This window comes from Rhagoletis zephyria, unplaced genomic scaffold (assembly GCF_001687245.7).
Source record: "Rhagoletis zephyria isolate East Lansing unplaced genomic scaffold, Rhagoletis_zephyria_1.1 Rzeph_scaffold_01254, whole genome shotgun sequence".
Lineage (NCBI taxonomy): Eukaryota > Metazoa > Arthropoda > Insecta > Diptera > Tephritidae > Rhagoletis > Rhagoletis zephyria.
This window is the reverse complement of record NW_016158338.1, coordinates 77958-102817: the sequence shown is the minus strand read 5'-3', so window position 1 is coordinate 102817 and position 24860 is coordinate 77958. Positions and strand designations below refer to the sequence as shown.

General features: G+C 33.6%; 2 protein-coding genes across 5 annotated transcripts in view; both read left to right on the top strand.

The window, feature by feature from the left end:
- The window catches only part of rho-5 (rhomboid-5), a 76784-nt gene that overhangs the window by 6718 nt on the left and 45206 nt on the right, over nt 1-24860 (top strand). The window lies entirely within an intron of this gene.
- LOC108363353 (uncharacterized) lies at nt 1563-5347 on the top strand. 4 transcript variants are annotated; one of them, XM_017616695.1, is made up of 4 exons: nt 1563-1629; nt 1702-1804; nt 1966-2504; nt 5109-5347. In XM_017616695.1, the coding sequence occupies exons 3-4, from the start codon at nt 2156-2158 to the stop codon at nt 5345-5347; spliced, it is 588 nt and encodes a 195-aa protein (XP_017472184.1). In that variant the 5' UTR covers nt 1563-1629; nt 1702-1804; nt 1966-2155. The 4 variants fall into 4 exon arrangements, with proteins under 4 accessions (XP_017472184.1, XP_017472185.1, XP_017472187.1 ...); XM_017616696.1 differs by having other exon boundaries at nt 1617-1638; XM_017616698.1 differs by lacking the exons at nt 1563-1629; nt 1702-1804 and adding an exon at nt 1834-1897.

Genomic DNA, 24860 nt, shown 5'->3' with positions numbered 1-24860 from the left:
AAATTTCAAAAATAATCAAGAATACAATTTTAAAAGGACATTTTCAATACCTTATGCACCAAAAAATTTAATTCTCTTTAATTTGATACCCATATTATTTTTCTAAGTATATTGCACTGAATTTTTTAAATCAATTTCTGAACTACTGATATTATTCAATTTTCAAAGACCCTTTAAAAAGTCCTGACGTCAGAGAAAAAACTAAAAACGCAATTTTACTGCATATATTTGGCCCATGACTTCGCGAATATATTGATTTGTGTGTGTGTAAAATTGCCTGTCGCACGGTGTTATGTGTATGTATAATGAGCTAGACATTCATAAAAAAAATTATAAATATTAAATAAACAAAAGAAATATAGCGAAAACTGGTGAACATAAGGCGGACTTAAAAAAGGCCGGCATCCCGGAATTAACATCCCTAGTGTGAGTCGATTTGCATGTCGTGTGGCTTTTCCAGAATTTGACGTGCTGTGGAAATCTGGTCATTGGTGCACTTACCAGGTCTGAAGCCAAACTGATAAGGTCAAATCAGTCGGTTCGGGAAGGGCTTTAGTCTTTCACACGGTATCGTCGACAGGACCTTGTATGCAATATTAAGAAGGCTTATACTGTTTTCAGACAGAAAATTAATTCAGTCAATTAAGTTTTTAATTAAGTATTCGATTTTTGTGTTTCACACACAATCAGCTGCTCGATTAAGGAGTGGCTGTCAGCTGTCTTAAAAGAATTTTTGTTTATTTACAATAAATTGGTAAAATGGAAAACAATAAGTGTTTAAGTGAACTTTTTCTTGCGTATACTGCAAATATAAAAGTTTTGCTGTCAGTGCTGGCTAGCTACGCAGGTACAATGGTCTTATATAAAAGAGAAAAGAAAAAAACTTCATCATTTTGCAACATTTGCGAAGACAGCAGCTATTGCTTTACGGGTTACTGCAGAGGAACGCTACTCAGAGATCCCTCTGGAAATTGGTAAATCAAATTATAAGTAATCAGTTCTTGTCCTTTTATAAATGATACTTCCTCTATTACAGAATCGGCAGTCTTCTTTCTGGGAAGTTAATTGCAATTGCAACGATGACCATTTCTTTAAGACGCACTTCCGCATGAACCGCACTAGTTTCGAAACACTCTGTGGTTTCCTCAAAAACCTGCACAAAGCCGACACAAACTGGCGCAACGCGATTCCATTGCAAAAACGCGTTGCGATAGCTCTATTAACGCTGGGATCGTCTGGGGAGTACAGAGAGGTTTCCGAACTATTTGGTGTTGCNAAACGCGTTGCGATAGCTCTATTTACGCTGGGATCGTCTGGAGAGTACAGAGTGGTTTCCGAACTATTTGGTGTTGGAATATCGACCGTGTGCACAATCTTGTGGGAGTTTTGCGAGGAAGTCTGGCAAGCTTTGTCAGCGCAATACATAAAGAAATTACCACCGACTCCACAAACTTTAAAAGACTGTGTTGATGGTTTTGACCGTCTCGGCTTTCCCCAATGCCTCGGAACAATTGGTAAGAAAGTTAAAAATGTAACTAATTTATATAAAAACAAAGATTNCACAAACTTTAAAAGACTGTGTTGATGGTTTTGACCGTCTCGGCTTTCCCCAATGCCTTGGAGCAATTGGTAAGAAAGGTAAAAATGCAACTAATTTATATAAAAACAAAGATGTACGTACATACATATGTATATATTCAGATGGGTGCCACATCGAAGTTAGGCCGAATCCAGCCGATGCAACCGACTACCACAACTATAAAGGATGGTATTCTATTGTTCTACTAGCTGTAGTGGATTATAGGTAATTTAACTTTTATCCTGTTGNCGATGCAACCGACTACCACAACTATAAAGGATGGTATTCCATTGTTCTACTAGCTGTAGTGGATTACAGGTTATTTAACTTTCATCCTGTTGTTTTTTTCTAAAAAGCATGTATTAATTATTTCTATATATGTTCAGATATCGGTTTTTATATGTGAACATTGGTGCTCCTGGACGATGCAATGATTCGCAGATATATAATGCATCGTTAATGAAGCGAGTAATGGAGGAGAACGAATTACTGAAGGTCAGTAAGAAAGAAATAGGTGGAGTACAAATGCCTATATGGATTATTGGATATTCTGCGTTTTGGTTTTCCACCTCCTAAATGAAGCCATACGCGTTTTCAATGGCCTTAACTGAAACACAAAAACTCTATAATTATAAGCTTTCAAAGTGCAGAAGAGTAGTTGAGAATGCATTTGGCCACTTGAAAGGACGATTCCGTCGTGTTGGAAAAGGTTTAGACAACCGAATTGGGAAGGCACCCATCATTATTAGAGCCTGCTGCGTCTTGCACAATTATTTAAATGAAATGAACGACACTATAAATGACATGTGGTTGGAGAGATTGCAAGAAGTGAACAGAAATCTCGAAAATCCTGAATATGTTACTATAGTTGGAGACAATCAACCCTCAGCTGAAGAAATAAGGCAAGGACTATGCAATTATTTTAGTGAGTACAATTTTTATACCCGAGCGCACTTGTGCACAAGGGTATTATAACTTTGTTCACATAACGGTTGTTTGTAACAGGCAAAACGAATCGAGATAGATATAGACAAATGTATACATAAATGATCAGAATGAAAAGAGAAATCGATTAAGCGGTGACTGTCTGTCCGTCCGTCTGTCCGTCCGTCTGTGCACACGATAACTCGAGCAAAAATTAAGATATCTTAATGAAACTTGGTACGTGTACTTCTTTCGGGCGTGGGACGGATGGTATTGAAAATGGGCAAAATCGGACAATAACCACGCCTACCTCCCATATAACGGTAATTTTCAGAAATACGAAAACTGCGATATTTTAGTAACTACTGAAGATAATTCACTCAAAATTGATATTTATCAATAATTTTAGACGAAAAATAAGAATATTAAAATTTTTTTGAAAATGGGCGTAGCCACGCCCACTTATGGTTACATGTGTATATCTTGGTAACCGCTACATCAATTTATTCCAAACTTGGCACAGTTGTTGGCCCTGGTACAGCATACCAAATGGCCGAAAATTTTTAAAATCGGACAATAACCACGCCCACATCCCATATAACGGTAATTTCGAGAAATACGAAATCCTCGATAAATCAGTAAATATTAAAGCTAATTTATTCAAAATGATGGTTGCAACAATTCTTTGCCAGGAAATACGTTTACCATTGAAAATTGTTGAAATCGGACTAAAATTACGGCCGCTTTTCATATAACGGTAAATTTCAGAAATGCTTGAAATTTCAATATTTTGAAATTTAAGGACGCTATTTTACTTAAAATTTATACACGCCGGCTTATCATGTAGCGGTAGCTTTCGGAAAAGTGGAAAACATATATTTAATACTTGCGCCGGGTATTTAATGTTCGGCTCCGCCCGAACTTAGACTTTCTTACTTGTTATTTGTTCATTTAATTCATTTTCATTTTTTTTTATTTACAGTGAATCAAACAAATGACCTCGTGTTGTTTGTTTTTAAATATTAGTAATGTTTTTCGAGCTAAATTTCTTTTGTTATTTATCTATAAAAATACCGTCCAAGCTTTAACCAAAACCTTAAAAATCACTTGGGGGATTCACAACGGTGTCGTAAGTGTCATATTGTTGTAAACTTTAAAAGCTTAAATAAATGCTTAGAGAAGTTAAAACCACAACCAACTATTTTTTAACACTGCGAAAATTCATAATATGACTTTGATGGTACTTTGCGAACCCTTTTAATATATTTCTTAGGCGTTTAAAGTTTACGACATACAACAATACGACACTAACGACACCGTTGTGAATCCCCCAAGTGATTTTGAAGGTTTTGGTTAAAGCTTGGACGGTATTTTTATAAATAAATAACAAAAGAAATTTAGCTCGAAAAACATTACTAATATCAACACGTGGCCATTGGGTTGAGACACTGTATATACTTTTTGTTAGTTAATAACTGCACTTGAGTCATAGGCAAAACAAGTGATTTTTCCGTTTTTCGAAATTAGCCTCCGAAATCGAGATATGGGCCTTCGAAGTTCGAAATAGGACCTTTGGTAAAAAATTATATTAAATTATTGCATTATGTAAATAACTAAAAACCTAAAAATATAGGCGCAGTCCACCTTTAATTTAAATGGTATATAAATTTTTTTGTGCAGACCTATATTACAGGTGCCATAAGGGGACAAAGTTCAGGTCTTCGAAAAATTTATTTCCTTATATTGCAAACAATTTTGAACTGATTTAAAAGAAAAATTATATTGTTGTAAAGGTGATTAAATCTGCTTTCTTTCGATATGCATATTTTTATACTTTGTATATAAAAATTTTAGAAAAAACACATTTAAATTTATAAAATAAAATATTTTAAACAAAAAAATGACTAACCGATTTTTAAACAATTGGTATCGTTGTAAAGGTGATTAAATCCCCTTTCTTCTGATATGCATATTTCTAAAAATCGGTTAGTAATAAGATAGGTAAGAAAGCGCATTTAATAGATTTTACAACGATGTGAATCTTTTTAAAATCGGTTCAAAATTGTCTGAAATATTAAGTTTTCCATTTTTCGAAGATCTGACCTTTGACCCGTTATAGCACCTGTAATATAAGTTTTCACAAAAAAATTATATATCATATAAATGAGAGCAAAAGGCGGACCATGTCTGCATTTTTACTTTTTTGCGTTTTACATGCAATAATTAAAAATAATTTTTTACCAAAGGTCCAATTTCGAACTTCGAAGGCCCATATCTCGATTTTAAAGCTAACTTCGAAAAACGGAGAACTAACTTTTTTTTACTTATGACTCAATCTCTTTAAAAAAGTTGGTTTGGTCCAATACCCAGCCGAGTGCTGTACAATGTTATTAATGTCTATTTAAAAATGATAAAATGCCAACTTTTAATTCCTTGTTATCATTGGCTATCTCCCTCAGTGTGTCAGCTTTGTCTTTTTCTATCTTCATCCACTCTTTTTCATTTTCCTCACTCCTCTGAATATGTTGGCTTATCTCCGCTGACAACCCATCAAATTTGTATAATACTTTCTTTTGTAAAGTGCCCATTGCTTTCTTTCTTTTAGGCTCAACCGCAGAAGCTGAGCTGCTAGGCATTGGTGATGATGGCGATGATAGCGGCGGTGGCGGTGTGGTTGGCAGAGGAGTGAGAGGTGACGACAGCGGCGGTGACGGTGTAGGCAGTGGTGTGGTTGGCACAGCAGGAAGAGGTGATGCCAGTGGTGAGGAAAATGTTGGGCTGAGTGATGACGGCAATACTGGGGTCAGTGGTGATGGCTGGGATGCTATATCGGCTTCTGTTTAAAAGAAAAAAAAAACACAAATAAGAATGAAATAAATAAAATTAGCATTAAATAAATACATATGTACATATGTGCTTGTATCGAAGTTAAAAAGATAGGTAACGGTATAGTTTTTTGTACAACAATTTTGGGTTGATGTGCAAAACGCGTGACCCGAATAAAAAAAAAAACCGAGCTGAGCTGTCAAACGCAAAAAGTATCCACGAATTATCTCTGCAAAAGGTGTTCAGCCCCTCTTCTTCGGCAACACAGAAAGGATAATTGTACTTAGTGAGGATTATAATCCTTTCGCAAAAAATCCCAATTTCCCGTATGTTTAAACAGCTCCCAAGGGGTCTGTGGGGGGATGGGTTACTTTTAGTAAAGCGCTTTCCATCCTCTTTCGTTTAGGGTGGTTTGGGGTGCACCACCACAAAATCGTTTTACAAATAACTAAAAATTTCCCAAAAGATGTTTTCATTATAAATAGTGAACATTTTTTAGTAGATCAAATTTCTATTATTACTACTCAAACCAGTTAAGTGGGGAACATTTTCATTCTCTACTTAAGTTTTTAGTGGAACATTTGTTTTGAAGCGCCACCGTATGTCTGTGCTCGTGCAAAATCGAAGTTTACCTTCGCACTTAAACCTGCAACTAAACGAGCTGTTCTAGCATGTACACAGACGCGTCACTCTGCTACAAAACAAATATCTCCACTAAACACATTACGGCTTTTAGTAAGGCACATTCCAAAAACTCATACATACCGCTGATATTTTCAAGCGTCAGCTCGCAAAACATGTTGGCCTTAAATCCACCGATTATCTGGAGCACCCTTGCGTATAAAGGCCACGTTGAGGGTGATCCACCAGAAGGTCCCATATCCAATTTCTCATTTCTATTAACTAATTAAATTTTTAGTGGTTTTGAATATTATTCCTTTATTTCTTCTTACCTGTAGAGTTGCGTGAAGCTCGCCAACTTCACATGCACATCCCGGGCGCTGTAGTTGTGGCCACACTTTGCCAGCTCGTTCGCCATCTCCGCGTAGAATGTGGCCATTCTTCCGTGCACCGCGGAGATCAGCAACGCGCTCTTGCCACAAATCAAGAATGGCCACTTCGCCATCCTCTGCCCAAGCCAGTCTCCTCTTTCTTGGTTTTGGAGGTAATCGAACTGAAATACATACATATGTGTTTTTAATAAACATTACACAAACCATTTGTGTTTATTTACTCACCATTCAGATTGTTCTGCATCCTGCAGTTAAAATTAATTTTTTTTGGTTTTTGATGTTTTTGGTTCCAAAAAGAAAATAATAAATGTATGTCAAACAGCTGATTGTCATTTAACACTGAACACATCAAAACTAAGAAAACGAACTTACCTAACAGAGTTGCATTGGAGTTTTTACTCGATTAAACATTCAATTAATTACCAATCGAGCAATTTATAATTGAAATTTTGTATGGCAAATCGATCTTAATTAGTGCATTAATTGAGAAAGCTTGGATAATTGCTCGATTAACTGCCTGTCTGAAAACAGTATTATTCCTTGATAATTGAGGAAACCCCCCATCCTGCCGTATGCTAGAAAATGCACAACACCGTCAGTAAAAAAAATTATCAGAAACCAACGGAATCTTTAGCAACTTCTAACTTGTACTCTATTATACTAAAATTTAATAGGCTACAAATCGGCATGTCAAATTTCCATTCGGGATGGTGTTTGCCACTAAAGTAAGTAGTGAGAAAATGAAGATGCCATACTCGATATCGAAATATATCGATGTCGGCAAAACAAACCAAATACTCGATATATCCATGCTTGGAGATCTACTAAGTTCAGGAAAGTCTTGACGAAACCCCGATAAACCCATTGATAGGTATTTTATGTTATATTAAGATCGAAAAATACATACGTACGTATATACATATGTATGTATGTATACATAAGAATGTATGGGGATCTCCTACTGTGCGTCGTCGTATCGAAAAATTGTTCGAAGTGGGTCTGGACCACGTCCATACATTCGAAAAGATGCTCAAAGATGCCTTCTGACGTGCCTGGGCGGATCCTCTTTGAGCAAGGGCCTGCTGGGGTGCTCAAGTCTGTGGCAACCCACCGAAAACTGCTTTCTCAGCCTCCCTTATAGGGAGTATTTCTGCCTAGCTATGGAGATGGTACTCTGGCGACATCTGAAGGCATCCTGTCGCCGTCCGGAGTGCGGAGTGCACATATAAATTCAAGGGCATATTTAAGTAAAGTAGCTCAAATTCGAAAATTTGTATGCGATTCCAATAAATGAGGTATCAATTTATTTGAAAATAGATTTAATTTCAGATAGCAATCCATATTTTGAAATTGTAAAAATTATCGATGGTAAAATTTAAAAAAATTAACAGAAATATGGGTATTTTTTTAATTTACCCGACAAAAAATCCCAACAAGCCTAGTCCGACAATAGATTATTATATACCATTTTAAAGGCCTATATATCCTCTTCTCAATTCATACTCGATCTTTGAAGTCGAATCAGTAATAGTCATTCAAAAACTCATAAATCTACAAAATGCTATTTCTGACCTAAATCGACAGGTCGCGCTCTAAATGACCGTTAAAAAATCTATAAAAATAGACAATAAGATTTCTCCTAAAAATGAATAAAATTAGGCGGTAGGGTCTTGAAGTTTCTAAAAAAAAAGAATTTTCGATGGGCACCCTAATGTATACGTGTATTTATAAAAGAAAACCAAAAATGTCCTTCTTTGCTAGGTTGCCTGGGAGATAATCGAAATTCGTGACATACTTATTTTGTTCCAACACAAGCTAAAGTTAATGTGGGTTCCAAGTCATATTGGAATTGATAGCAACGAAGGCGCAGACAAAGCCGCTGATTTCGCACTACAATAGGGCTGCCATAATCCTGAACTAATCGACCAGGACACTTATACCCTATAAATACAGTTTCTTTAGTTCGAGCGTTTTATTATTTTGAAGTATTTTCTGATATTATAATGTACTAGGTTTGCTCAAAAAACAGTCTTCTCGCTCCCTCGTGACAAAATCAGGTCCCTTAGCAAGGCACTGCGTATGGGTTCGTGTGTGTGTGCAAAGCTTTTGTAAGGGAGCTAAGGGAGTGTCAAAACTCGAATGTCACTAATGAGCAAACCTTTTGTGGTACAATCCGTAGAGCTGAATGATTGATGAGGATGAAATGCTCAAGTTCTGAATTTTTTTTTTATCATAAAAGAACAAATTTCTCTTGCCGGTGACGCACAGTGGGACGTCCCCATATAAGCTGCGGCCAAAGAAATTAGCTTAGCACTTAGGAATGAAGAAATGTTGAAAATTGTAAAATTCAACGCGCTACCACGCCCAAATAGTAGGGCGGAAATAGTAAATGTTATCCGATTTTGATGAAATTTAGAGCATATGCTGGCTTTAATGAGAAAAGCTTAAATCTGAAAGTTCGTCAAAATCGGTTTACATTATCGTCCAGTAATTCTGCAAAAACAATTTTAAAAAAAAACCTTTTTTGATGAAATTCGGTGTGCCCTGCTCGTTTAAGCCTAAATTTTCCAACTTGGAAGATAATAAATTGCTTCTTATTACGGCACCCACCTCCTACACAGCTTGGCTCCAAGTACCAAATTTTATGAATTTTGGAGAAAATGAACAGGCACATTTATTTTATTTCTAAAGAAGTTCCTATTTCTTCATTTTAAAAATGGCTTTCGCTTTGCCATTACCAATACCTGCATATTAAATTATGTGCACGATATGTATTTACATTGATACTTTCAATTTTACCTACATTTTATACAACAAAAGCTGAGCTAAGGCAAGCAGGACTCTTGCCATTGAAACGGATCCCATCCATTTTTGGCTGAACGTTGATTGGGAGTTATAGATTGGCGAGTCATTAATATCTACACCTTCTTTAATTTCCACTTTATATTGCATATTATTCATTTTATGTACATATCTGAGTCTTTCCTTTTTGCTCTACAATAAAAACTCAATAAATTTTACAGGAGGTGGGTCTATAAAAGGAAGAATAGAAGCTGAACTCGCAGTTCCTCGCAGCTGGAACTATTTGAGATATGACACGAATATTTAATGTTTACTTGTCCTAAGTATAATTTAGCTCGCTTCCTAGGTACTTTTTAAATATCCCTTTTTAAAGTAAGCACCCGAAAAATTTTACACTCACAAAATTATGTAGAATTTCAAGGTAAACTGTTTTATACATTTCAAAAGCTGTATAAAAATTTAAAGCAATGTTTGACCGCAGATATATTCAAAAACTGCTTATCAATCAGATTGGCTTTTTATATATCCGCACACGTAGAAAAATGAGTTCAAATTACTTGCGACAAAATGAAAATATTTTCTTTCAAATTTATTTTTTCGCATTGCTCCTAATTTAAGCTCGTATCATGATTGCAAATATGCATTTTCATCCAAAATTCTTTTTGGTTTGGGTTAGCTGGATATTTTGCTATGCATCTGCGTAATTATTTTTTCAGAATTCGCTTATCTGTTTTTACTACTTTTGGCCGCTGTAGTCCCATAGTGTGACGTAACTTGGAAAAATTTCCGCGCTTTTAACGTGGTCTTGAAATTTCTTACCTTACCACCATTTGCGAATTTCCACATATCCTACAATGCCCTTCATGTTTATTTTTGCCATTTTGTATATGCATAACCTAAAGTGAAGAGACACCATTCTAAAAGACTTACCCAATAAGGACCGAAAAAAGTGCTTCTCTGCATGTTTGCTAGAAAAGGGTTACCTATTTACAATTTACGTGAATGTACTTCAGTATATGTTTATATTATTTAGCATTACAAATAGGATTAAGTATGATTTTCAACCGACTTCAAAAAAGGAGGAGGTTATCAATTCGTCGGAATATATATATATATATATTTTTATGTATGTTACCGCATAACTTTCGACCATGTTAACCGATTGCGATAATTCAGGGGTGGTCCCGTACTAATTTTGTTTAGATCCGATAATTGGATCGTGAAGAAATTAACGACAATCTTAAATTTGTATATGAGAATTGAAGTCGGTTTTTGTTTATTGCTTAAAAAATACTTTTTATGAACTAGAAACAGCTTTAAAAGAACTTCTTCAAAAGGCCTTCTGGGAGCTCTTCTTTGAGTAGCGAAAGCAGAAGTCCTTCAATTAAAAATTAAATTTATTTATTTAATTAATAACAATAATTATATATATATATATATATATAGCATTTTCACTTTAAATGAAACCTTTTTCAAATCAAGTGAAACCTTTTTCAAATTAAATGAAACTTTTTCAAGTTAAGCGAAACCATTTTCAAATTAAATGAAATATTTTTCAGATAAAGCGAAACCTTTTTCAAATTAATTGAAACCTTTTAAAAATTAAATGAAACTTTATTCAAATTCAATTAAACATTTTTCAAATTAAATGAAACATTCTTAAAAGGAAGTTTCATTTAATTTGAATAAAGTTTCATTGAGTCTGAAAAAGGTTTCATTAATCAAATAACACTGTGGAACAAATTCAGGTTAGCAAAAGTTAGGTCGATTCTGAGAGTGAGGGGTGAAAATAGAGGCTAAATTAGATGACCCGTATCGCAGCGTTTGTTTATGTTAGTTCGATTTTTTTTTAATCGACCTTCGAACTTTGCAGTCAAATGCCGATTTTCAGCATATTGTTTATATGGTTTTGTCGTCGACTAATTGATATTTTTTCAATCTGTTAAAGCCAAATTATTGCTAGAGACCTGCGCAACAATTAAAATTAAAAAAAAAAATTGATTTAGAAAATTTTTGTAGTGCTTATGAAGCAAAATGTTGGAAATTTTTTTTCATGCTTTTTGAACATATTTTCCACAAAACTGAGTCTTTTTTGCTTTCTGTTTGATCTATAATATGCTTCTCAGTTTCTTCAATAAATTTCATTTGAAAAGAAAACAATCATAATACAAAACTTGCGTTTTCCAGCTTAATATTAATTTACTTCTCATTTCTTATGTACCAATTTTTTCAGTGTTGGTTTTGAAGAAACATTGAAAAAGAAATTACAAAAATATGGAAAAAAATATAATTTTGAAATGTTAGTTATGAAAAGTTTTAAGTAAAAAATTTAAATAAATGATTTGGCCAGTTGCCGTTTAGCAGGCGACTGTGGATCAACATCACTGCTCTCTCTAATATCTTGGTCATCGTCATCATCATCAGAAAGGTCGATAATTTCGTCCAACAGATATTCTGGAATTTCATCTTTGTGTTCCCCTTCTTCCTCTTTTTCCTCGTCTTCCTCTTCCTCAAAGGTGTTTAAAGGCTTAACAGCATCTGGCCGTCCAAAATATCCGTGTTTTTTGTGCGATTGGGATTCACGATACGGAGAAGGTATTAAAGGAAGAAACCAGTACAAACAGCATAACTGGAATAGTCGCATTGGACGGAAATGGCCTAAAGACAATAGACTACACGAAAGTCTTGTTCCTGAAATGAAAATTTTGTTGCCTTTGCTCCACATTAAACTTGGCATTGCTAAAAATTTTTTGAAATGTATCGCAAAAAGACCAGCAGTATTCAACCGATTAAAAGATATTAGCCCAAGACTAAGTAACTAACATTTCAAAATTATATTTTTTTCCATATTTTTATAATTTCTTTTTCAATGTTTCTTCAAAACCAACACTGAAAAAATTGGTACATAAGAAATGAGAAGTAAATTAATATTAAGCTGGAAAACGCAAGTTTTGTATTATGATTGTTTTCTTTTCAAATGAAATTTATTGAAGAAACTGAGAAGCATATTACAGATCAAACAGAAAGCAAAACAGACTTAGTTTTGTGGAAAATATGTTCAAAAAGCATGAAAAAAAACAAATTTTTAAACATTTTGCTTCATAAGCCCTACAAAAATTTTGTAAATCAATTTTTTTTTTTTAATTTTAATTGTTGCACAGGTCTCTAGCAATAATTTGGCTTTAACAGATTGAAAAGTATCAATTAGTCGACGAGTTATAGCCAAAAAACCATATAAACAATATGCTGAAAATCGGCATTTGACTGCAAAGTTCGAAACGCCGCGATACGGGTCTTCTAATTTAGCCTCTATTTTCACCCCTCACTCTCAGAATCGACCTAACTTTTGCTAACCTGAATTTGTTCCACAGTGTAATCACAGCGCACGGCAGTGTGCGCGAGTGACGAAAGCAGCCACAGTAGAGAGTGATGAGACGTATAGCATGGTGTCGGTTTTCATGTAACTTAAAAAAATAAAACCTGTGCACATCTATGTAGAATCCCAGTTCTTTAATTTGACTTCTCATTTTGGAAATTCGAAATAACGTTGCAGATGTGATGACCTTCAAAAAAAAAAAATAGATGTCTAATTAAAAGTATTATCAGCCTATAGTTTTTTTAAAACTCTTTCGTTTGACACTAATATTTCGATATTTCATATATGTATCTTTCGTATAAGTAAAACAAATTCGACTTTTCAAACAGGTGGTAACCTCTTTAAAGGTATTTTCAAACTAAAATCTTTCGCCTGGCATTGTTATACATATTTCAACTAAATGATGAATTAAGTTGAATTTAGTTTTTTTAAGCATATGAGAACTCTAGTAAATACAGTTTAGAAATCAACTATTTTCAAAGCCATTTCGATTGATACCCTTCTGTTGACAATCCATTCAACTTATTAAATAATTTGAGCTTAATTTTTTCAACAAAAAAAAACAAATGTTCAATTCAAAGATTTCTAAACACTCGTTCTTTTGTTAACCATATTTTAAAATTTCATGTAGCTTATGTATAATTAAACGAAATACCACTTTCAAAACAGGCGGCAACCCTCCTAAAAATTATTTTCGAACTGAAATTTCCTTAAATATTTTTCGCCTGACATTGTTGTCAATATTTCAAGTAACTGATGAATTAAGTGGAAATTCATTTTTTAGACACATGGCAACCCTCCTAAATATAGTTCTTAAATAAAGGACTTTAAACCCATTTCCATTGATTACCATCGGTTAGTAATCCATTTTTTTATTAAATAATTTTAGTTTAGCCCTTTAAGCTGGGCAACCCTCAAGCATATCAAAAATGTTCTAAATTGTCAAACTAAGTATTTCTTGAAGCTCTTTCATTTGACATCCATCGTTAATATTTCATATAACTTGGGTATAAATAGTTCAATTAGACTTCTCAAATAGGTGGCAACCCTATTCAAAATACTTCCAGACTACTACCTTCTTAACCCTCTTTTGTATGACACCCATATAGCGACCTTATTCATTTACCAAATTCCTCTAATTAAAATTTAATTACTTTTCTTTAAACATGTGGCAACCCTCCTACACGTAGTTAAGTTATAAAGCCTTTTCAAAACCATTTCGATTGATACCCACATTTAATAATTGATTTAACTTTTTAATTAATTTGAGCTTAACTGAAAACTGGTGGAAACTTTTTTCGAAAAGTAAAACCTTCTGGAACATCCACACCCTAAGTCTTTTAATTTGGTACCTCACTTTTGAAAATCGAACGGACGGTGCGGATCTGAGGGCATTGATTATTAAATAACTTGAGTTTAATTAGTTAACAGGTGGCAATCCTTTCGAAAAATAAAACCAGTTTGCACATATACAGGCCAAGCGCTTTAATTTGGCACCCCATTTTTGAAAATCGAGCGAACGGTGCAGATCTTTTATGCTGCATAAAAAATTCCTTCGCGTATTATATATATAGATACCTTATTTAATTCCCCCATTGCATAATTCAAATTGAATTTGATTGTTTCAACAGGTGGCAACTCTCCTATACGCAGTTAAGAAATAAAGTATTTTCAAAACTACTGCGACTGGTACCCAAATGGTAAATATTGATTTAACTATTTAAATAATTTGAATTTAATTTTTAAATAGGTGGGAGGCCTCTTCAAACATCTTAAAAATATTCTAAACGTTCAAACTAAAGATCTCTTAAGATTCCTTCGCTTGACGTCCATATTCTAATACCTCATACAAATTACACTTTTCAAACAGGTGGCAACCCTCTTTAAAATGTTTACAAACTACTACGTACTTAAACTTTATCGCCTGGCCCCATACATATTTCTATTACCTAATTCCCTTAATTAAAATTGAATTTGATTTTTTAACAGGTGGCAACCCTGATAAAGTTAAGTTAAGAAACAAAGATTTTCAAAACTATTTCCATTTATGACCATTTTTTAATAATTGGTTTAGCTTTTTAAATAATTTGAACTTAATTTTTTAGAAGGTGGTAACTCTTTTCGAAAAAGTTAATCCATATTGCTCACCTACAGCCAGAGACCTTTGATTTGGCACCTCACTTTTGAAAATCGAACGACGGTGTGGATCTGATGGCATTGATTATTAAATTATTTGAATGCAATTTTTTATCAGGTGGCAACTCCTTTCGAAAAAATAAAGCCAGTTTGCACATCTACAGGCCAAGCGCTTTAATTTGGCATATGAGAACTCTAGTAAATACAGTTTAGAAATCAACTATTTTCAAAGCCATTTCGATTGATACCCTTCTGTTGACAATCCATTCAACTTATTAAATAATTTGAGCTTAATTTTTTCAACAAAAAAAAACAAATGTTCAATTCAAAGATTTCTAAACACTCGTTCTTTTGTTAACCATATTTTAAAATTTCATGTAGCTTATGTATAATTAAACGAAATACCACTTTCAAAACAGGCGGCAACCCTCCTAAAAATTATTTTCGAACTGAAATTTCCTTAAATATTTTTCGCCTGACATTGTTGTCAATATTTCAAGTAACTGATGAATTAAGTGTAAATTCATTTTTTAGACACATGGCAACCCTCCTAAATATAGTTCTTAAATAAAGGACTTTAAACCCATTTCCATTGATTACCATCGGTTAGTAATCCATTTTTTTATTAAATAATTTTAGTTTAGCCCTTTAAGCTGGGCAACCCTCAAGCATATCAAAAATGTTCTAAATTGTCAAACTAAGTATTTCTTGAAGCTCTTTCATTTGACATCCATCGTTAATATTTCATATAACTTGGGTATAAATAGTTCAATTAGACTTCTCAAATAGGTGGCAACCCTATTCAAAATACTTCCAGACTACTACCTTCTTAACCCTCTTTTGTATGACACCCATATAGCGACCTTATTCATTTACCAAATTCCTCTAATTAAAATTTAATTACTTTTCTTTAAACATGTGGCAACCCTCCTACACGTAGTTAAGTTATAAAGCCTTTTCAAAACCATTTCGATTGATACCCACATTTAATAATTGATTTAACTTTTTAATTAATTTGAGCTTAACTGAAAACTGGTGGAAACTTTTTTCGAAAAGTAAAACCTTCTGGAACATCCACACCCTAAGTCTTTTAATTTGGTACCTCACTTTTGAAAATCGAACGGACGGTGCGGATCTGAGGGCATTGATTATTAAATAACTTGAGTTTAATTAGTTAACAGGTGGCAATCCTTTCGAAAAATAAAACCAGTTTGCACATATACAGGCCAAGCGCTTTAATTTGGCACCCCATTTTTGAAAATCGAGCGAACGGTGCAGATCTTTTATGCTGCATAAAAAATTCCTTCGCGTATTATATATATAGATACCTTATTTAATTCCCCCATTGCATAATTCAAATTGAATTTGATTGTTTCAACAGGTGGCAACTCTCCTATACGCAGTTAAGAAATAAAGTATTTTCAAAACTACTGCGACTGGTACCCAAATGGTAAATATTGATTTAACTATTTAAATAATTTGAATTTAATTTTTAAATAGGTGGGAGGCCTCTTCAAACATCTTAAAAATATTCTAAACGTTCAAACTAAAGATCTCTTAAGATTCCTTCGCTTGACGTCCATATTCTAATACCTCATACAAATTACACTTTTCAAACAGGTGGCAACCCTCTTTAAAATGTTTACAAACTACTACGTACTTAAACTTTATCGCCTGGCCCCATACATATTTCTATTACCTAATTCCCTTAATTAAAATTGAATTTGATTTTTTAACAGGTGGCAACCCTGATAAAGTTAAGTTAAGAAACAAAGATTTTCAAAACTATTTCCATTTATGACCATTTTTTAATAATTGGTTTAGCTTTTTAAATAATTTGAACTTAATTTTTTAGAAGGTGGTAACTCTTTTCGAAAAAGTTAATCCATATTGCTCACCTACAGCCAGAGACCTTTGATTTGGCACCTCACTTTTGAAAATCGAACGACGGTGTGGATCTGATGGCATTGATTATTAAATTATTTGAATGCAATTTTTTATCAGGTGGCAACTCCTTTCGAAAAAATAAAGCCAGTTTGCACATCTACAGGCCAAGCGCTTTAATTTGGCATATGAGAACTCTAGTAAATACAGTTTAGAAATCAACTATTTTCAAAGCCATTTCGATTGATACCCTTCTGTTGACAATCCATTCAACTTATTAAATAATTTGAGCTTAATTTTTTCAACAAAAAAAAACAAATGTTCAATTCAAAGATTTCTAAACACTCGTTCTTTTGTTAACCATATTTTAAAATTTCATGTAGCTTATGTATAATTAAACGAAATACCACTTTCAAAACAGGCGGCAACCCTCCTAAAAATTATTTTCGAACTGAAATTTCCTTAAATATTTTTCGCCTGACATTGTTGTCAATATTTCAAGTAACTGATGAATTAAGTGTAAATTCATTTTTTAGACACATGGCAACCCTCCTAAATATAGTTCTTAAATAAAGGACTTTAAACCCATTTCCATTGATTACCATCGGTTAGTAATCCATTTTTTTATTAAATAATTTTAGTTTAGCCCTTTAAGCTGGGCAACCCTCAAGCATATCAAAAATGTTCTAAATTGTCAAACTAAGTATTTCTTGAAGCTCTTTCATTTGACATCCATCGTTAATATTTCATATAACTTGGGTATAAATAGTTCAATTAGACTTCTCAAATAGGTGGCAACCCTATTCAAAATACTTCCAGACTACTACCTTCTTAACCCTCTTTTGTATGACACCCATATAGCGACCTTATTCATTTACCAAATTCCTCTAATTAAAATTTAATTACTTTTCTTTAAACATGTGGCAACCCTCCTACACGTAGTTAAGTTATAAAGCCTTTTCAAAACCATTTCGATTGATACCCACATTTAATAATTGATTTAACTTTTTAATTAATTTGAGCTTAACTGAAAACTGGTGGAAACTTTTTTCGAAAAGTAAAACCTTCTGGAACATCCACACCCTAAGTCTTTTAATTTGGTACCTCACTTTTGAAAATCGAACGGACGGTGCGGATCTGAGGGCATTGATTATTAAATAACTTGAGTTTAATTAGTTAACAGGTGGCAATCCTTTCGAAAAATAAAACCAGTTTGCACATATACAGGCCAAGCGCTTTAATTTGGCACCCCATTTTTGAAAATCGAGCGAACGGTGCAGATCTTTTATGCTGCATAAAAAATTCCTTCGCGTATTATATATATAGATACCTTATTTAATTCCCCCATTGCATAATTCAAATTGAATTTGATTGTTTCAACAGGTGGCAACTCTCCTATACGCAGTTAAGAAATAAAGTATTTTCAAAACTACTGCGACTGGTACCCAAATGGTAAATATTGATTTAACTATTTAAATAATTTGAATTTAATTTTTAAATAGGTGGGAGGCCTCTTCAAACATCTTAAAAATATTCTAAACGTTCAAACTAAAGATCTCTTAAGATTCCTTCGCTTGACGTCCATATTCTAATACCTCATACAAATTACACTTTTCAAACAGGTGGCAACCCTCTTTAAAATGTTTACAAACTACTACGTACTTAAACTTTATCGCCTGGCCCCATACATATTTCTATTACCTAATTCCCTTAATTAAAATTGAATTTGATTTTTTAACAGGTGGCAACCCTGATAAAGTTAAGTTAAGAAACAAAGATTTTCAAAACTATTTCCATTTATGACCATTTTTTAATAATTGGTTTAGCTTTTTAAATAATTTGAACTTAATTTTTTAGAAGGTGGTAACTCTTTTCGAAAAAGTTAATCCATATTGCTCACCTACAGCCAGAGACCTTTGATTTGGCACCTCACTTTTGAAAATCGAACGACGGTGTGGATCTGATGGCATTGATTATTAAATTATTTGAATGCAATTTTTTATCAGGTGGCAACTCCTTTCGAAAAAATAAAGCCAGTTTGCACATCTACAGGCCAAGCGCTTTAATTTGGCACCCCATTTTTGAAAATTGAACGAACGGTCCAGATCTTTTATGCGGAACAAAAAATACCTCCTCGTATTATTATGAACTTAATTTTTCAAAAAAGTTAAACCTTACTGCACACCTAAAGTCAGAGCCATTTGATTTGACACCTCACTTTTGAAAATCGAACGAACGGTGTGGATTTGATGGCATTGATTATTAAATTATTTGAACGCAATTTTTTATCAGTTGGCAACTCTTTTCGAAAAAGTAAAACCTTATTGCACATCTATAGACCAAACGCTTTTATTTGACATCTCATTTTTGAAAATCGAACGAACGGTGTGGATTTGATGGCATTGATTATTAAATTATTTGAACGCAATTTTTTATCAGTTGGCAACTCTTTTCGAAAAAGTAAAACCTTATTGCACATCTATAGACCAAACGCTTTTATTTGACATCTCATTTTTGAAAATCGAACGAACGGTGTGGATTTGATGGCATTGATTATTAAATTATTTGAACGCAATTTTTTATCAGTTGGCAACTCTTTTCGAAAAAGTAAAACCTTATTGCACATCTATAGACCAAACGCTTTTATTTGACATCTCATTTTTGAAAATCCGTCGAACGGTACAGATCTTTTATGCTGCACGAAAAATCCCTTCGCGTATTATATATATATAGATAGGAGGTTTGAAAGTTTTTATCCAGACGTCCAATCGACATGTTTGAGGTATCGTTGGAAAGGTCTTGCAGAGTGTGTCCAGAAAATGTATTCAAGCTTCATAAACGATTAACCGGATTCTTAAGAAATAGGCTAAAGTGTTGCGAAACAAAAAACGTTTTTTTGCTTTTGCCGGCTTAAGGAGGTATGTGAGTACATCCAACATATTTATTGTTATTCTAGATGCTAATACCTTTCAAAGAGAGTTTTTTCAGTCACATGCCGAAATTGTAACATTTTTCCCCATTTTAATTGCACAATATTTAACTATGCTACATGGGTTTATCACCCGCACTTAACCTACCTGGGAAGACGCGTACAATATTACCTACAGCTGTACATAAATATGAATGTATAAATGCATTTAGTTTACCCAATGCGCCGCTACTACTTACTTATATGTATAAATTGCCACTGAGCAAAACTACTTGAGAAAAAAGCATTAGTTTAATAGCACGAGTGCAACACCGTATACGTGATAGAAGTAAAACTTCTTGAAAAAAGCCCATGTATGCGGCCCACACCCGGTAGAAATCTTACCAAAAATAAACTCCGAGACAATCAGACGAATACAGTTGTTTATTGTATCCAAAGTGGGTACCAAATTGATTAGTTTTTATTATTTATTACCATTGTTTTTTAATTTTTTCGAATACAAACGATATGATCATTCTTTTTCGCTTTATTCCGTACTCGAAAAATTATGTTTCAATATCAATATACACATCGATTTGAATACATAATTTAGATTTAGATAATATTTTTAGTAATTTATTTGAGAAAAATAAAACATTTCGATTATTGTTTGTATTTTCGTCAATTTTAAATTTGCTACCCCAAAATAATTGATATCGAATAAAGCAAAATTGATATCGAATTGAGGCAAAATTTTCGGGTGACGAAAGCTGAACTACATAGAAATACAAAATTTATGATATCAATTTCGTTACGAAAATTATACGCATTTTTTAACTGCCTAGGAAACGTACGGAGAATCTTTTTTTATTTATTCGGAACGTTGCGAAATTCCGTCTACTGCTAGAAACACAAAATAAAAAACAGAAGTTATTATGAAATATAATACTTATAATGAAATATACCTACAGAAGAATTATATACACATTCAAAGATAAGTAAAAGTCAGTACGTTTGTACTTTGCCACGCCCTTTTTACAAACAGCCCATTTTACTCAATGAGTTTGGGATTGATTTCATATATCTCCATACGAAGTGTTCCAGTACGCCCCCTTTTCCGATAGCTCCAATTTTTCTCCAAGAGTATGCGATAGATTTCATATATCTACATACCAAGTTCCAGTACTCTACCATGAACATTTGAGTAGGAAATATGCGGTTTGTAGGGGAGGTTCCATGCCCCTTTTATATACCGAGATTGTAAATTGCGCTCACTTACGTACAAAAAAACATAGCACCACGGTTTTTATGCATAATTATATAGATACATACATATGTATGTACATAAATATGCATATACAAATGTAAGTGCTAACAACAATGTGTAAAGAAAACGAAAACACTTCACCAATGTTTTAATAGTAGAGAATTCATTTAATGTATATATTTAATTGAAGTAAAGTAAATGTATTTAGTAAGAGTTCAAATTTAATTAATGCGTGCGCGTCGCCATAGCTCAACTGACCGACTGCCTCAATTCTTCGTTTCTTCTTTCGTCCCCGTCGTTCAGTCAAGGTTGCCATGTCGTAACAAATGTTAGTTGCTCCTTGTGGCAACATAAACGACTCTACATACATAATTGCCTACATTAGGAGCGTTCCTTATCTCCCAGAAATAGTCAGAAAAAGTCCGAAGTAGTCAGATTTAGTCCAAAAAGCGTTCCTTAACTCGAAAATGACAGCAAAAATGAGAGAGCAACAATCAGTGAGAGTGACTCTCATTAGTCCGAAGTAATCAGATTTAGTCAGAAGAATTTTTTCTGGCAAAATCCTGAAAAGTGTCAAACTCAACTGAATTTAAAGTAACGGAAATTAAAGAATATGCAAAATGTGAGAATAATCCAAAAAGTGTAAAAGGTGAATTGAAATTGGAAGGAGGTAAAAAATAATTGATATAGTAAGTTTTTATTGTGCTTGTGCTTATGTGTATGTGTTTTGTACATACATTTCTATTCTTATTTGACGTTAGTTTTGTTGTTGCCATTCTTTGGACTAAATATTTGGTTTTTTGCGTTCCTTTACTTTTTCCTGTTATTCTCTTTTGGTGAGCGCTTTCCGCTTACGCTCTGGCATTTTGACACTTTTCAGATTTTAGTCCAAAAAGATAAGGAATGAACCTATTATTTCTCCATGAACTGTACATACATATGTATTTGTTTTTTTAACTTAACGTTAACATTAGCACGTAAGTATATGTACATATATATAGCCATTGCTTTGCGCTGTATTTCGTACGAATTAACAGCAGTGGGCGCTTCATTTGTGCTTTGCAGGTGAGCAGCGCTGTTATGTGGGCATGTATGTTATATTCTTTAGGACTCTTAAAGTCATGCAGTTCCATTTTTAAGAAGTATCTAAACTTTGTTTTCTGCCTAAGACAATGAGAAGCCCATCCAGAACCTATAACCAAAATTAAAAAAAAAATCGGTACAGCCGTTCTCGAGCTTTGCGAACAGAAAAAACGGCTCTCAAAATATATATTAATAATAATATAATAGATTGGCGCTTACACATATGTTAGTGTTTGGCCAAGCTTCTCCTCCGATTTGTGGCGTGCGCCTTGATGTTGTCACACAAAGCGGAGGGACCTACAGTTTTACGCCGACTCCGAACGGCGATTGTATTTTTATGAGAAGCTGTTTTTCATGGCAGAAATACACTCGGAGGTTTGCCATTGCCTGCCGAGGGACGACCGCTGTTAAGAAAAAACCTTTCTATATTTTTGCGATGTTGCTTTGACCAGGGTTTGAACCCAGGCATTGTGGAGTGGAAGCGCGCACTGCTTACCACTACACCACAGCGGCAAAATATATATTAGTATAGATATAATAATAACATAATATAATATAATATAGTATAATAATACTAATAATATAATAAAAATAATATATATATATATAATTTAATATAATAATATAATTAATAATTATTAATAATATTAATAATAATTAATAATTATTAATAATAATTAATAATTATTAATAATATTAATAATTAATTAAATTAATTAAAATTAAAATTAACGAAAAAGATTTATGATGGAAAACATTTGGAATATTGTGAAAAAACTAATTTACAAACACCCTTATTCTAGAACCCGAAGTTTCGTAATTCGTAGCTACGTTACGAAAAACGTAAAATCGGCATGCTGCAACCCTTGCTCAGCTGTATGAAGGAAAACAAAGTGGAAAATAATTAAAAAAAACTCATAATGTGCTTGTTTATAGTAAAATTGATTGATTTTAAATATTTTGAGGAAAATTATGGATTCTGAGGCATTTGCAGTTATAGCAGCGGAGTAAGAGCGCGCTATGGCAATGGACTCACAAAGGTATGTAGAGCTGCCGGGCATAGTAACCATGGGCGCATCCATGTAAGCTTCTGGTTGAATTGTTGAACCACAAGCCAGAACTCCTCCTATGCCTGAAGAACTGGTTCCCAATCCAGTTAATGCAATAACAGCTTCTTCCAATCCATTGAAAACATGCGTTTTGTTAGGTCCATCACCTGTTGCGCTTGCTTCTGCCTTCGGCCGCGCTTAGGGATTATAACTCTTACTAAGTAGAATTCTCCTTTCTGTGTTGCCGGAGAAGAGGGGCTTCCGCATGTCAAAGGTATACAATATTTCTTGTGCATATCACAGTATTTTTGTGCAGAACCCACATCGAAATTTGCAAAAAAGTGCGTAGTGCAAACCGAATTTATTAATAATTTGAAACATTTATTTTAAATAAAGGTTTAATCCCGTGATTACAAGTGTATGTTAAAGTTTCTGGATTCGGGTTATGCGTTTGGGCACAACAAACAAATAACTAAACCGGACCCAAGTTTCTCGATAAGGGGCAACAAAGATTCTTTTTTGCTCGTTTATATAAAGCAGTGGATAAAAATATACGTACATGCGAAAGGCAAATTTATCTGTTTAAATAAACACCACTAATATTTCCTGCAAACACACATCGATTTACATCTTTTATCTCGCCTCCGACACAGAATTGTTTTCGTAAAAAATTACGCAAAAAAGCTTACTCGTTCGGTTTTAGGCATGTCATTGTGTCAGTGTAAAGCAGTTCCGTCCATATCAAGATATTTTGTGAACATATATATTTTGCAACCTTGCGGAGTGCTGCCAGCTTTTCTCTTTACCACATCACGATGCAGTGAACAAATGTGGCACGTTACAGAAACCGTTACTTGGGATTTGCCGATTTTCACAATTCTGAAGTAAATGTAATCAACGCCTCAGAAACTTTAGATGCACTGAAACAATATAGTGTTTAGTGTTGGACAATTTTTGCTCTTCTAATTAAGAAAATTATGTCGAGCAAAAATTAAACTAGGTACTCAAAAGCGCGAATATGTGGTAGATTTCAGACCTTGTGTGGTAGATGCTCAAAAAAGTGGCACATCTATCACAATGTGGTAGAAGTCCGATCACTGAAATACACCACTATGCAGGCTCTGCAACATGGAAATAATGTCCATAAAGCACATCACAGAAGAGTGTCACGTCATAAAAGAAGTACAATAACGACTAAGCCTTCCCTGTCTACCCGAGTTACTGAAAAAATTTTCTAAGCTAAATGTATATAACATAATGAATATCTTAAGGTCAAACAATATTTCAGTATTTAAAATTAGTTTAGAATAAGGTCGATGGCCTCTAGCTGCTAGTACCTTTCATTTAAGTTTACTTTTATAATTCATTTATGAAAATAAACTGATAATAATAATAATAATAATAATAATTATAATAATAATAAATGTATTTGTCAATGTTATTGTGGCTTGTTAACATTTTATTTTTTTTTTAATATTTTTATTGAGCTTTGTACCACGATTGTTTATTAGGAAAAATTGAAAAAGCAACAAAGTTTAAGCGGTAGAAGTTATAGCACTATTTCGGAGATCACCACATCTCCTCATCAGACTTCTTTTTTCTAGACTTCAGCAGGGATCGAACCTGCGAATTCGATGTTCAAAGTCAGAAGCGTTAACCACTGAGCTATGTACATCCCGTAAACTCTTGTTGCTAATTCATTTTCCTTATTCAACCAACTACTATCAAGTGCAGCTGATTTGCCGCTATTTAAACTCGACAGCGTGGTTGTTGTTGTCAATTCTATACATCCATTTGCTTATTTGCTTTTTTGTATAGTTTCAGGCAGGCTCTTCCTAAACTATGTATTTGTCAATGTTATTGTGGCTTGTTAACATTTGATTTTTTTTTATTTTATTTATTTATTTTATTTATTTGTTTATTAGGAAAAATTGAAAAAGCAACAAAGTCTAAGCGGTAGAAGTTATAGCACTATTTCGGAGATCACCACATCTCCTCATCAGACTTCTTTTT